General features: G+C 44.5%; 1 protein-coding gene across 8 annotated transcripts in view; it reads left to right on the forward strand.

Moving 5' to 3' along the window:
- Nucleotides 1-14,441, forward strand: part of ASB18 (ankyrin repeat and SOCS box containing 18) — a 66,489-nt gene that overhangs the window by 12,771 nt on the left and 39,277 nt on the right. For all 8 annotated transcript variants that reach the window (XM_053283157.1, XM_053283155.1, XM_053283156.1 and 5 more), the window contains one exon: nucleotides 12,990-13,257. In XM_053283157.1, coding sequence (XP_053139132.1) covers nucleotides 12,990-13,257 — 268 coding nt within the window. The remainder of the gene's footprint in view (nucleotides 1-12,989; nucleotides 13,258-14,441) is intronic.

A 14,441-nucleotide genomic window follows, 5' to 3' on the forward strand; every position in this document is an offset into this window, starting at 1 on the left:
GCCTTGGCAGGGAGAGAGTACAGGGCTCTTGGCTTGGGGCTTCCACTGAGGCCTCAGACCAAGGAAAGGGGTTTGAACAGCACCATCTCCTCCGCTCTGGGCTTGGATTCCAGGTGCCCAGCTGAACGCCTGGAGTGTCCTCCTTGGTCGGACTGCCTCTTGGGCAAGAGGTACGTCCTCCTCAGATCTTTTGTGACTGCCACATCTCACAAGCCTAAAGAATGCACCTCTGCCACCTGGCATCTGGCCACTGGTGGAAGCAGTGCTCAAATCACAGAGAGCTGTCACTTCCATTGACAAACATGGAAGTCTGCTCAAGCAGCAGAGGAAAGGGGTGGCATTCTTGTGCAACTTCCAGTTCTTTGAACTTGATGATAGACTGCTCCAAGGAATGTTCCCAAAATAGGACTGCCACCCAATTGAAGAAATCATGGTCACTCAAACTTGACTTAATTGATAAATCTAATCTCTTTTGTTGATTCTGTCAGCATAAATGTGCATATCATTTTGAAGAAAAGAATCTGTCTTTTTTAGATGGTGCACGTAGGTCATGGTAGACACCATCTTAGAAGAGGCCTTACATTAAAAATGAAGGGGAGTGCATCATCTCAAGGTAGTTTCTACCATTTGTGGTTTTCATAAATACTTATACCAAAAATCATCCAAATAATCAGGGATAGCTTTTAGTTAAAAGTTTTTGTATTACTCTATTAAAAGCTTTTCAGCCATATATACTAATACAGTTTTTATTTCTCAGAATGGTTAATATCAAAGTCAGCATACATGTTTGTCATTAGAGCCTTATATAGTCAAACAGAAATTATCAATTCAGTAAGCACAAACATTTTAACATGAAGCCTGAAAAAGATAGGCAAGGATTCTTCTGAAAACCCTTCTCAACTGGGCTAAGAGGTACCTTTTAAAGTAGCGCCTCTTTTTTATTTAGCAAAGCAGAGTCCCTCCTGAGTTGCTGGTATATGTGTGTTTTAGATTCTGAGCCCCTCTGGGAAGGAAAACCAGTTTCTCGTTATTTTCATCTTTACTTTTCCTATGCAAACTGCTTTCTGAATTTGGAAAGTTGCATAACAACTGCAATAAGACTCCTTAATAGATGGCAAGATTACAAATATAACAAGTTGTTCTGGTAAGAACTAATCTGCCTACTTTCTTTTCACTATAATCTTAATTGATAATTCTCAATCTTTCCAGTTAGCCCACTTCAGCCTTACACGTTCATGCATCTGCCATCTTGAATCAGGATGGATGACATCAGTGCAAACTATGCTCGTAAGCCATCCCTATGTGACCGTACACCTGTAGCAAATTTGGTTCAGATTGGTTAGGCAGTTCACAGGTTAGCCCACTTGCACCTCAAATGTTCACACATCTGCCATCTTGAACTGGGGTGGATGACATTGTCACAGACTATGCCGTTGAGGTGTCCCTACTCACTACAACTGTACCAAATTTGGTTCAAATCAGTTAGGTGATTCACAAGTTAGCCCACTTGGGTCTCAAACATTTATGTGTCCACCATCTTGAATAGGGGTGGGTGACATCATCACAAACTATGCCATTGAGGTGTCCCTATGTGTCCCTACAGTTTTAGCAAATTTTGTTCAAATCGGTTAGGTGGTTCACAAGTTAGCCCACATGTGACTTTCATGACTTTCAACATCCACCATCTTGAATTGAGCGGATTACATCATCACAAACTATGCCCTTGCACCATCCCTATGTGTCCCTACACCTGTTGCAAATTTGGGTCAGATTGGTTAGGTAGCTCAAAAGTTAGCCCACTTGTACCTCAAATGTTTACATGTCCGCCATTTTGAATCGGGGTGGATGACATCATCACAAACTACGCCGTTGAGGTGTCCCTATGTGTCCTTACAACTGTACCCAATTTGGTCCAGCCTTTGCAAAGTTGATGGGACACACACACAGAGAGACATACAGACACACCTACACACAGAGAGAATGCCGGGTGATCTCATAAGCTTACTTTTCAAGGAAGTTAGGCAAAAAATGGAATGAAGTGGATTTAGACAAAGTCTTTCATTTAGTTATTTGTAATTAACATGGTTCATACATGGTTCATACAAGGGCAGCTGGCCAGTAAGGGCAGGAGGGGCTATGCCTCCCCTTCAAATAAATAAACACACACAAACACATAAGGTAGCTTACCAGCAGCCAGCTATTCTTCCCAATCAGGGAGCTTTCTGCATCCCCTCCTCCCCATGCCAGTAAGTTCCTTTGTCTTACTGGCTAGAACAGCCTGCTAATCAAGCTGTTCCAGCCAGTCTAATTCCTTGGGGGCGCTGGTCTAGAATCACCCCCACAAGGAAGTAAACAAATGGGTAGATAATACACTTCCTGTGGCTTTAGGGGCTCTATTTTCTACCTTTAAAAAAAAACTTATGAGGAAGGAATGCCCTAGGAATTAGACTGGCTGGAACAGTTAGATTTATAGCAGGCTGTTCTAGAAAGTAACACACACACACACACACACACAAGGTACTTACTGGAAGGAGAGGTTAGAGGAAGCTCCCTACTTGGGAAGAATGGTTGGCTGTCGAGAAGCCTGATCTGTTGCTACCTTGTGTGTTTGTTTTTGTTTGTTTGTAGGGGGGGAGGGTTGGAATGCAACCCCTGCTTTCTTTCCTTTGATCTCTCTCCCTTGTGCCCCTTTCTGCCTTTTGCTGCTCCTTTCTGCTCCCCTAATTTCTGCTTTTCTGCCTCTTACCCTTACTTTTTGCCCTTGCTGCTGCTTTCTGTCCCATCCACCCACCCTACCTCCACCCCCACACAACTTTTCTGTTTTCTGCTGTTTACTTCTGATTTTCTGCCTTTTACCCTTGCTTTTTGCCCCTGCTTTTCTGCTTTCTGCTCTTCCCCGCTGTTCTGTTTTCTGCTTCTTGCCCTTGCTTTTCTGCTTTCTGCTCCCCCCCTTTCTGCCTCCCCCCCCTTTCCCCTTGCTTTTCTGCTTTTTGCCCCTGTTTTCCTGCTCCCCTCCTCACTTTCCTCTGTGCCAGTGGGCTTGGGCAAATACCCAAGCCCACTGGCTCTGAGAAAAGCAGGGCGGAGACCCCTGCTTCAGCGACTGGGCTCTCCCCTGCCCTGTCCCCCACCCAGCCCCAGGACCCACCAGTCCCTACTGGGTTCATAAGAGCCAAGAGGGGAAGCTGCATCTTCCAAACGATCCTCAGAATCAAAAGAAACTCCTGCCTGTTGTTATCATTTGGGATCATTGTGAAAGGGCTCTGAAAGTGTTCCTTTTGTGTAGGGATGTGCAAAACGTTTCGGATACAAAACGTTTTGTACCCCAAACAGCCTGCTTCGGGTGTTTCGTAGACAAGACAAAACACCCATTTTCCAGATCCAAAAGTTTTGTATACAAAACAAAACGCCCCTGTTTCGACTACAAAACATTTTGTTGTTTCGGACCTCCATTTTGTGGTGATCTCTGAGTCAGTCTCCATTTTGTGTTTGATATCTCTTTGAATTTCCCACCCTTCCAGCCTTCTGATCAGTGACCTAAATCATGGGCTGACCTGCTGACAATTCCCTCCTTGTTCCCCATTGGCTCTTTTGCTTCTTCCCACTCTTTACTGACCCCACATTGGCCAGGGGAAGGGTTGCTAACCCATGGGGTGCTGGGTTCTGCTGTTTCTGTGGTGTTCTGAGTGTAGATTCTCTGGTAGCATATGAGAGTGGATTCTTGTTTTTCACTGAAAATCTCATATGCTACCAGAGAATCTACAATGAACACCTCAGAAACAACAAAACCCAGTACCCCACATGCTTGTGGGTGTGGGGGTGGTTGGCACCCTATGTGCACTACACAACCCCTCGCTCTGGGCAACCCCAGTGGAATTCCCCAAGTGGAATTATGGGGCTGCTGAAACCACCATTATCCCCTATGGGAGAAATCTTAAAAGACACGTAAACTTCAACAAATCACAAAAGATCAGCCCTTTGCCCAATTCCTTTGAAATAATTCTGGAAGTTTCCTTGCCCCCATTGGGCACTACCACCCACCACACTCTGCTCTGGGTCATCCCTTTCCCCTTGATTTGAAGCGATACATTTGCTGGAATCCCCATTATTCCCTATGGGAAAATTCTTAAAGATGTGTAAACTTTAAAAAAAATCACCAAAAAAATCAGCCCTTTGCCTAATTACTTTGAAATTTGGGTGGTAGTTTCCACCCATTGGACACTACCACCACCACCCACTCTTTTTGCCCTGGGACCCTTTTTAAAAATCCAAATTGATTCAGATTTGGATTCGGAAAATTTGGCTACAAAACAAAACAGGGCTGATTCGGATTCAGAAAATTTGGGTACAAAACAAAACGGGGATGTTTCAATTCGGATACAAATCAAAACAAGAAAATTCCAAAATGCACACCCCTACTTTTGTGATCTCTGAAATTTTGTGATCCCTGGTTTCTTAGTTCAGTTTCAGTTCAGAATCTGTTTGCTTAAAATAATTGGTAATCACAAAACAAATCCAAAATAAATTACCAGTTATCCTTGAGGTAAAAGTAATTTTAAAAACCAAATAAAAACAAAACAGGAGAAATTGTAATCAAACATTAAAACATATTTTATACATTACATTATACATTATTTTTTCCTGCCACACCAGCCTGAACAAGGCCAATCACATTTGATTTTGGAAAATGAGAATTTGCTTGACCAGCACAAAGCATCTGTGTGCTAGTTGCTCTCCTTGCCCCCTGCCACAGCCCCCTCACCCCAGAGACCTCTCCACCCTCCAGTGCATCAGCAGCACTACTTTCCTTCCCTGTGCCACCTCCTCCTCGCCTGCCCCGTCAGGGTCCTTCAGTTCCCCAGTCTCCCTTTGGGAACCACCACCCCGCCAATGTTGCCCTTCTTTCTTATTCTCTGCCCCCCTCCCCCCCACTCTCTTCCCATCTTACTTTCCACCCCTCCCCTCTATTCCCCAGATCCTATAACCAGTCCACACAGATGACCAGTGAATAACTAGCCCACATGGGTTTGGGGATACAGTGGGAAAGAGTTGAGGAGCTTGGAGCCTCAGCTTGGATCACTTGAGAAGGAATGAAACTGAGCAGGGTCAGCCCTAGGGTTGTTGGTGCCCTAGGCAAAGTTTGACTTTGGTGCCCCCCCACCCCCTGCCCAGAAATGCAGAGTCCTAGCTTTAACTTGAGCTGTGCAGGCTGCTCATTCCCAGGCCCAATAACCAGCCCATGCAGATGACCATTGAATGACTAGCCCATGTTGGTTTGGGGATACAGTGGGAAATGGGAAAGAGTTGAGGAACTTGGAGCCCACTTGACACCCACTTTTCCTCTATTCATGCTCCCTCCCCCCCCCCCACTCAGCAGCACAGGCCTTGTGCTCCTCAGGGCCTACCAACCTCTCAGTTTCCCTGAGAGACAGCTTTTAAGGATGCTGCAAGGAGCTTCCCTGCATGAACAAACAGGCCTGATGTCAGCCAAGCCAACTTTCACACTTCCTGTTTGGCATCAGGCACTTGGAAAACCAGGATGGAGGCTCCTACCTGAGCAGCTGCAGAAGTAACAGAGCAGAGCAGGCTGAGAGGAGGTGGGGACAGAGCATGCTGAGTGGGGAGGAGGAGGAAAGCAAGCCAGAGACCAGCTAGAGGCAGGCCATGCTCACTTGACTTTCTCCCAGGGAGCTGCGGCACCCCACACAAATTAGTGTCCTAGGCAACTGCTTAAGTCTGCCTAGTGGACGGGTCAACCTTAAAACTGAGAAGCTGAGAAAAATGACTGCCAATGCAGAAACAAAGGAGGAAATGACTGCAAAAAAAAAGTAAACAGATGTACAAAATATGCCTCGCACAATAGGAAAGGGGTTCTATTTTGGTTGCCAGTAGTGTTGTTAGGATTAATATTTTGGGTTGAGTTGAACACCCACCCACCCCCCGATTGCTGCCTCATTTGCAAGTTGTCCAAATGGAAGGGCATTTTGGCTATTTTGCATGGGTGGGGGGTGTTGGGAATTCTCTCTGGTAAGAGAAACCTTTTTTCATTATAGCAGAGTGCACAGAGGCACAACACGGCGGAATTTGCTTAGGCATGCGTGTATGCTGAGAGTAAAGTAACTTGGAGCCAGTTCATAGTTTCAAATCAATATAAGTGGTATTTATTAGAGAACTCCATTCTAGATAGGAAAGTGAGGAGTTAGGATCTCTAATCTATCTATTTAGCTGGATGCAGATGCATTCTGTATCTCTGCATACATGGTGCAGGGAGAGAGGAGCTTGCATGTTGCAAGGTAGAAGGAAGGGAAGAGGAAGAAGGGAGAAAGGAAGTGACAAGGCAGGCTCAGGGAAGGAAGTGTCCCTGAGATTAGTAATCTACATTCCAAAGGGATAGAGTCAGAGCAGTAGAGAAGGGAGGACCAGTGTCTTGACCCTCTAGGCCTCTGACTCACTAGTCTGTCCTCCTATGTCATTGAGACAAGAGACAGCGCAAAGTCCTTCACTTCCAACACCCCCTCTCGATGTCTCGTGACTCAGTTCACAAGATTCATTTTCTCTCTCAGTTTTTCAAAGCAGGGTCTTGGTAGTGGCTTAGTGAGTATATCTGCAAGCATTTCATTTGCTGGGCAGTAGATCAGCTTGATTAGTCCATCCTTTTGCATATTTCTCACTACATGGTACTTCACATCAATATGCTTGTCACGCCTCTTTACATCTTCTTGTTTGGAGAGTTGAATGCAGCTTTGGTTGTCTTCATACAATCGAATGGGCTGTGGTAGATCTATACCTAGATCTTTCAGTAGTTGACACAGCCATTGTATCTCATGACAGCCCTGTGCCGCTGATACATATTCTGCTTCAGTGGTTGATGATGCTGTTATGTCTTGCTTGGTGCTTGACCAGCTTATGGCTCCATCTCCATAGAAAATTATGTGACTGCTGGTGGATTTCCTTTCTGTTAGGTCTCCATCCCAGTCTGCATCTACGTATGCTTCTAGTTTTTGTTCAGTGTTAGCTGGTAGCTTGAGCTTAAAGTGTGCAGTACCCTTTAGGTACTTAACAAGTCTCTTAATTGCCTTCCAGTCCTTGACTGTTGGTGATGCAGTCTTTCTGCAAAGTAAGCCAACTGCTGTACTAATATCTGGCCTAGTGAGTGTACTAATGTATAGAAGCTTATCCAATGCTTCACGATATCTATGGTTGTCAGATAGTGGCTCAGTTTGATCTTCTTGCTTTATGTAGTTCACCCTCCATTGGAGTTGGTGTAGGATTCGCATCTTCCAGTCTAAGCAGATTTATCAGGTCTTTAATTTTCTGTTCTTGGTTGATGAGGAAACTTCCATCTTTCTCTCTTTGTATTTGAATGCCCAAGTAGTGTGCAATGTTGCCAAGTCGCTTGACTTCCACATCTCTGTTCAGATGATGCATTATTTCCTTGCTGTCATCTGGATTCTCATAGGCAAGAATCAAATCATCAACATGTGCCAAAATGTAAGTCCATTTGCCATCTCTGCATTTCGTGTACAGGCAGGGATCAGCTTCACTTCTTTTGAAGTTTGCTTGAAGCAGCATATCATTTAGCTTTGTGTTCCATGCTCTGGCAGCCTGTTTTAAACCATAAATGCTCTTTTGCAGTTTGCATACAAGGTCTTCTTTACCATTCTCTAAGAAACCCAGTGGTTGTTGCATGTAAATGTCTTCTTCTAGTTCGCCATGCAAGAATGCAGTTTTCATGTCTAGGTGTTCAACATGCATTCCTTTGCTAGCAGCAATACTTAACAGAGTCCTTACTGTGGTGTGTTTGACCACTGGTGCAAATGTTTCATCATAATCTTCTCCATATCTCTGTGAATATCCTTTTGCTACTAATCTGGCTTTGTAGCGCTGAATCTCACCATCAGCATCATGTTTGAGTTTGAAAACCCATTTTCAGCCTATAAATTTCCTTCCTTGAGGTAACTTAGTAAGAGTCCAGGTTTTGTTTTTCTATAGAGCCTCAAGCTCTTCAGTTGCAGCTTGTTTCCACTTCTGGGCTTCTGGTTGTGGTAGCTGGGATATTTCCTCCCATGATTAGGGTTCTGGTTGTTCCACCATTCTTGCGAGGTAGGACAGTTGGAGCTGGAACACCTCTGTTTGAGTGCATTGATCGCCTCACCTCACCCTCTGTGGTCCCTTCCATTATCTCAGGTGCATCTGGTGGATTGCTGGGGGTCTCTGTATCAAGCGTGGTTGGATCTGGATCTGCTGTCTCCTCCTCCTCAATTCCTCTGAGATCAGGAAGCATAATCCAGTCGTCAGGGTGTTTGGTCTGGTTGCTTGCTTCAGTGTAGGCCCCCTCTGAAGACGTAGCTCTTTCATTCTCATCAAAATACACCGATCTGCTTATGGTTATCTTGTTGGTGTCAGGGTCCAGAATTCTGTAGCCTTTGGATTGCGCTGAGTAGCCTACAAAAATCCCTTTTGTGGCCCTAGCCCCTAACATAGTCCTTTTTTCCTTTGGGATGTATGAGTAAGCTGTGCTTCCAAAGACACGCAAATGCATCATGGACGGCTTATGACCATGCCAAAGTTCATATGGCGTTGTTCCTACAGGATTTGTGTGCATTCTGTTTTGTATGTATGTAGCAGTCATGATGCCTTCTCCCCAGAGTTTCTGTGAGCAGTGTGCGTCAACAAGCATGCATCTTACCATATCCAGGAGGCTTCTATTTTTCCTTTCTGAGACTCCATTTTGTGACAGATTGTAAACTACTGTGGTTTGATGCACGATTCCATGTTCTCTCAGGAACTGCTGTGTGGCGCTGGACATATACTCTCCTCCATTGTCTGTGTGCAGGATCTTTGGCTTCTGCTCAAATTTGTTGCTTGCCATGGCCACGTAGTCCTGGAGTTTCTCATGCATCTGTGATTTCTCCTTTAGTAGAAAGACAACTGTGTATCGTGTGTAATCAACGATGAATGTGAGAAAATATTTGAAATTACCTATGGTTGCTGGTAGTGGTCCAGATATATCGCTGTGGATCAGCTCCAGGGGTCTTCTGGTCTTCCTTTAACTCTGCTTAGGAAATGGCTTATTAACTGCTTTGGACTCAAGACAACAAACACAGTTAGTCACAATGTCACATGGTACAAAATCAATGCCATCAGCTAATCCCCTTTCCTTCGTGTTCTGGATTGACTCATAGCTCCTGTGCCCTAGGCATCTATGCCACAGTTGCAAGCAGTTTTCATGCGAGCATGACTGAGCAAGGTTCACTTCATTGGCCTGGTATGCTTCAGGTTTGGACCAGGCTGGTCTTTCTCTGTCTGTCTTTGACACAGGTTGCTCCTGCACGCTGTACAGGCCTTTGCATTCAGAGCCTACAAGGCAAACTTCTCCATTCTGGGTAACAACACATTGTCCATTTCTAATATACAGTTCACAGCCTTGTTTCTCTAGCTTGGATACTGAAAGCAAGGAGCTTGAGAAGTCAGGGATCTACAAAACATCCTTCACACAAAAATGCATTAATTGACCCATCTAATAACTTGCAATACAAAATTCCTTCGCCTTTCTTCTTTGCTTTAATTGTAGTATTATTGCCCAAATGAACAATCTCTTCAGGAATATCAGTTCAGTACAGAAATTTAAGTGGTTAGAAATATGGACCATGGAACCTGTGTCCAGAATAAATTTTTCATTGCCTTGCATCAGGCAAACACTGAAATTCTCATTTGAATCTCTTTCTGTAAAGTCAGCTTTCTTTGTCTGATTCTTGAGACAGTTCACCACCTTCTGGCCAAATTGGTTACACAGAAAACATCTAAAGGCTTTATTATTTATTATTAGTAGTATTTATTTGATGTGTAGCCCTTCCAAAATGGCTCAGGGTGGTTTACAATTAAAACAAACCACTTAAACAGTAAAGAGCTAAAACAGATTAAAAACATTAGTCCCAGTTGGCCTCATTCCAGGAGCAGTCTCCCTGCTGGCGGTCATGTGACCTCTCTCTCTGGACTGAGTTCCTTTGCCAATGGAGCCAGACCTCTTTGTATGTAAATGTGGGGGGGGGGCATGCAGTTTCCTCTTGCAGCATTCCCTCCCCACCTTGGGTTTTCTCTGGAATAGCCAATTGTTGCCTTAAGAGCAAAATTATTTGCCAATTCACCTTCATATGGAGAATTCAAAACTTGTCTTCTGCTTGCTTCAGCAGAGATAGTTTCCACAGCTCTCTCAAAGGTTAGAGTGGTGTGGGTTTCCAATTGGCTGATTATATGGGCGGGGGGCAGGCATGCTTAGGAACAGAGCTTCCAATTTCTGACTCTCTGTAAATTCCTCTCTTGCAGCATTAAATTCAGCAAAAAAGTCCCATAGCAGTCCCACATGCGTGGCAAAACAGCCTCTGTCTTTATACTGGAGATTCTGCATTTTCTTTCTCAAATTAAAGGTGTATGCCCACCCCTTTTTCATATGCAAGGAATCTAGCTTGCTTAGCATTTCCTTTGAGGTTTCAAGATCACATATGGTAGAAAGATAATTTTTACTCACAGAAGCTGCAATCAAAGCTTGAGCTTTTGCATCTTTGAGTTGCCACGCCTCTTTAGCAGTTTTCTCAGCAGCTGTGGTTCCATCTGTGGGGGGATCTTCTTCAGTGACTTTCTGTAGTCCTTCAGCTCGCAATGCAAACCTCAGTCGAGTTTTCCATTCCAAGTAATTGTCTGGGTTCAGGATAGTCAGCCTGAGCTTTCCCTCTAGGTAAGTAGCCATCCTCACTGAGCTCCATAAAAGGGCAGCTGCTACAGATTAGCAATTCAAAGTGTCCACGGCTTGATCTCACTGGATCTCCTGGAACAGACTTTAGTTGCAGTACACGCAGCTCAAAATACTGGGCTCCCATAACCTGTTGGGAATTCTCTCTGGTAAGAGAAACCCTTTTTCATTATAGCAGTGTGCACAGAGGCACAACACAGCGGAATTTAGGTAGGCATATGTGTATGCTGAGAGTAAAGTAACTTGGAGCCAGTTCATAGTTTCAAATCAATATAAGTGGTATTTATTAGAGAACTCCATTCTAGATAGGAAAGTGAGGAGATAGGATCTCTAATCTATCCATCTAGCTGGATGCAGATGGATTCTGCATCTCTGCACACACGGTGCAGGGGAGAGGAGCTTGCATGTTGCAAGGTAGACAGAAGAGAAGGGAGAGAGGAAATGACAAGGCAGGCTCAGGGAAGGAAGTGTCCCTGAGATTAGTAATCTTCATACCAAAGGGATAGTGTCAGAGCAGTAGAGAAGGAATGACCAGTGTCTTGACCCTCTAGGCCTCTGACTCACTAGTCTGTCCTCCTATGTCATTGAGACAAGAGACAGCGCAAAGTCCTTCACTTCCAACAGGGGGGAGGCCCAAAATTGAGGAGTTGCAAAAAACACTTTTAGTGATAACTGCCATTTTCCTCCACAGTCGTATTAAGTGATGCTATATCATCATGTAATATCATTCCAAAGGGAGGACCACCATTTCCCCCCAGAATTCCTCAGAACTATGCTACATGATGACATAATATTGCTCAGAGGGGAATTATGGCCAAAAAAAAAAAATGGCATCCATTGCCAATGGCCACCAGGACAAAAATTGCTGACAGCCACCATTGTGTTTTTGTTGCCAGCTGGCAGCAAAACAAGCGCCTGGTTTCAGCCCCCTTCCCCTGCCAACCTCTTCGATGTGGAATGGAAAATGTCCATCTGAGAACATTTGGCTCTTCCAGTTTTGTCCCTTTAAACTGAGTATAGGCCTCCTTAATGCAAGCTTTCCTGCAGATGACCATGTATGCTATGACCCCCAATAGGCTATACATCTGCATTAGATGCAGGAGGGCAATTAGCACTGAGTGTTTTAAATGTTTCTCAGCATGGGCTCCCAAGAGATGTTAAATTTACAGCTGGTTACAGGAATCAATGATTTATCCTTCATTACAAGCAGGCATTCCTACCATTCGAAATCCAGACCACTGATGTGTATTCACTAGGGGATTTTATTTTATTGTATTTTATTGTTGCTTGCTCCTATATCCACCCTAGCTCATACTGGTTAATAATCTTCAAGAAGCCTTTTCAAACCCCAAAAAGTTTTCAGAAGGTGAAAGTTTAGTGTGTCACTGTCATATTCAGCAAGGGCACTTGGCAGCACATGTAGGACTAAAGAAAGTATTAAAATAATCCAGAATGGTTGGATATGAGGTGCCAGTGATCCTTTTCAATAGTAAGATGCATTGATACCTGCTACATCTGTCACTTCTCTTGGCTAAGACTTTCTCCAGCCTTTTCCACACATTGTCAAATGGGTGAACCAGAAGACATCTGGTCTCTGGGCTCAACTTTGCATCTTCATCTTTTTTGCTCTTTGCATTCATATTCCAGACGTACAGACAGGCACATTCTCCACAGTCCTTGAAAAGACTAAGTCTGCCTGTCCCCCACAGGCACAAAACTCTTTTTAGACATGGCTTTGCTATCTTTTGACAGCTCAGATGCTAACATTCACATTCACAAAGGGGACTCACATGCACAAATTAAGGCACAGGCAAGAGACAGAGATTGGAGCTTGCTGGTGAACTGTACCAAGGCCATTTCTGCAAACAACACACCTGGTGGCCAGAGACTAGTCTGATGGCATGTGACCCCAGTAGAACTGGGGAAGCTGGCCTGGCACCTGCCTGGATGGGAGAATCTTGGGAGCTCTATGTAAGCTGCCTGAAGGAAGAGCAAGATATAGATAATCATGAAGAAGTCACTTCTGTTGGTTCTGTAAAAACCCAGAACTGTAATGAATGCTTCAGTGCTTCTTACTCCTCATTAGCCAGCAACTGTTTGCATAAGATATTCCAGTGATGAAGTCCAAAACAGAAAGCTGATAGCAGGACTGGAGCTCTAGGATCCACACACTTAATTATTGTTCTTCTTTTTGTTGCTTTTCTTATTTTCCCCTACCTCCTAATCCCTGCTCCTCCAGGCCTGTGGTCTCTAGAATACAAGAGGGATTTGACCAATCCGCTCTGTATCTCAGCCAGCCATGGGCACACGGCCTGTCTTCGTCATCTGCTCTTCTGGCGGGCAGACCCCAATGCAGCCCCAGGAGGACGGAGCGCCCTGCATGAAGCCTGTGAGAGGGGCCACACAGATTGCACAGAACTATTACTGGAGCACAAAGCCAATCCCAACCTCCTGAGCCATGATGGTCAAGCCCCTTTACACCTCTGCACGAACCAGAACACTTTGGGGTAAGGACGGATATACCCAGGCAAAATTTTAGTCATTCCATGCTAACAGCTCCTGTAGGTCTTAGAGTTAGATGTATGCAAAAGAGTTGGTATTGCTTTGCATTTGGGCCTTATTTTAATGTAGGCTCAGCTTCTCTGCAAGTATAACAAGATAGTGAGGGAGGGCTGCAGCATTTAGTCTATTAATCATGCTCCTCAACTAAAATCACTTGATCAGTTAAGGAGCCTCCTGATTAACTGGGCAGTAGATTTTTAAAACAGTTTTAATTGCTTTGAAAACAACGCCTTGCAGAAATGGACAGGCACCATCTTCTTCCACCTCCTCTCCCACGCTAGAGAACATCATGGCACCTGTTACCCATGACACATTCATGCATCACTTTTAAAAGGGGTGGGGGTGGGGGCATTTCCCTTTAGAATTATAGTTTTAATCCATATGCAGTTTTCATTTGCAGATTTAATCAATGAATCGCTGCTTAAAACTCATACGACTAAGTGGCTCTGCTGACAGTTCTGCTGACTAGCCATCTAAACTACATCCTTGGATTCCAGTAAACATATTTGGTATTGATAGTCACAGGCTTTGCAGAAATTCTGACAGAAGTTACGCACCTTTTTTCTACCCACACTGATACGAACACAAATAACCAGCATTGCTCAGCCCTGCGTGGCCTCGCAGCCTTTCCAGCGGAGAGCCCACCTGCAGTCCTGTCACCCAGCTCCCAGTGTTGCTCTAGCCTTGTTTGCCTGGTGGGGCTCATGCGAGTGTCGTGGGAGCTCCTCCACCGCTGTGGATCAAGTGAGCTGATATCTGTACTCTCTCCTTTTGGAGAATATGATCAGATGCATCTGTGCATCTCAGCTGCTCATTCTATTTGTGGGGAAAGCTGCATTTTAAAAGGGTCTTTTCCACCAGCATCCCCCAAAGCCCCACCTTACCTGTCCTGTGTGACTTCCCAAATAGGCACTTTCTACAGTGACTCATTGGCTGCAAATGGTTTATAGCAAAAATGACAGGATTCTTCTTGGAAGCTCAATCAGCTCATAGCAAAAGGTACTCTGTCCTGCTTCTGGAATGCAACTATTTTTAATTCAAATGTTTACAAAAATGATCTGTAGTTGTTTTTCTCTCTCCTTGTTTCTCTCTCTCCATGTTTCGCTCACAGATACAAAGGAATGCCTCT

This window comes from Hemicordylus capensis, chromosome 1, assembly GCF_027244095.1.
Source record: "Hemicordylus capensis ecotype Gifberg chromosome 1, rHemCap1.1.pri, whole genome shotgun sequence".
NCBI classification, from domain to species: Eukaryota; Metazoa; Chordata; class Lepidosauria; order Squamata; family Cordylidae; genus Hemicordylus; species Hemicordylus capensis.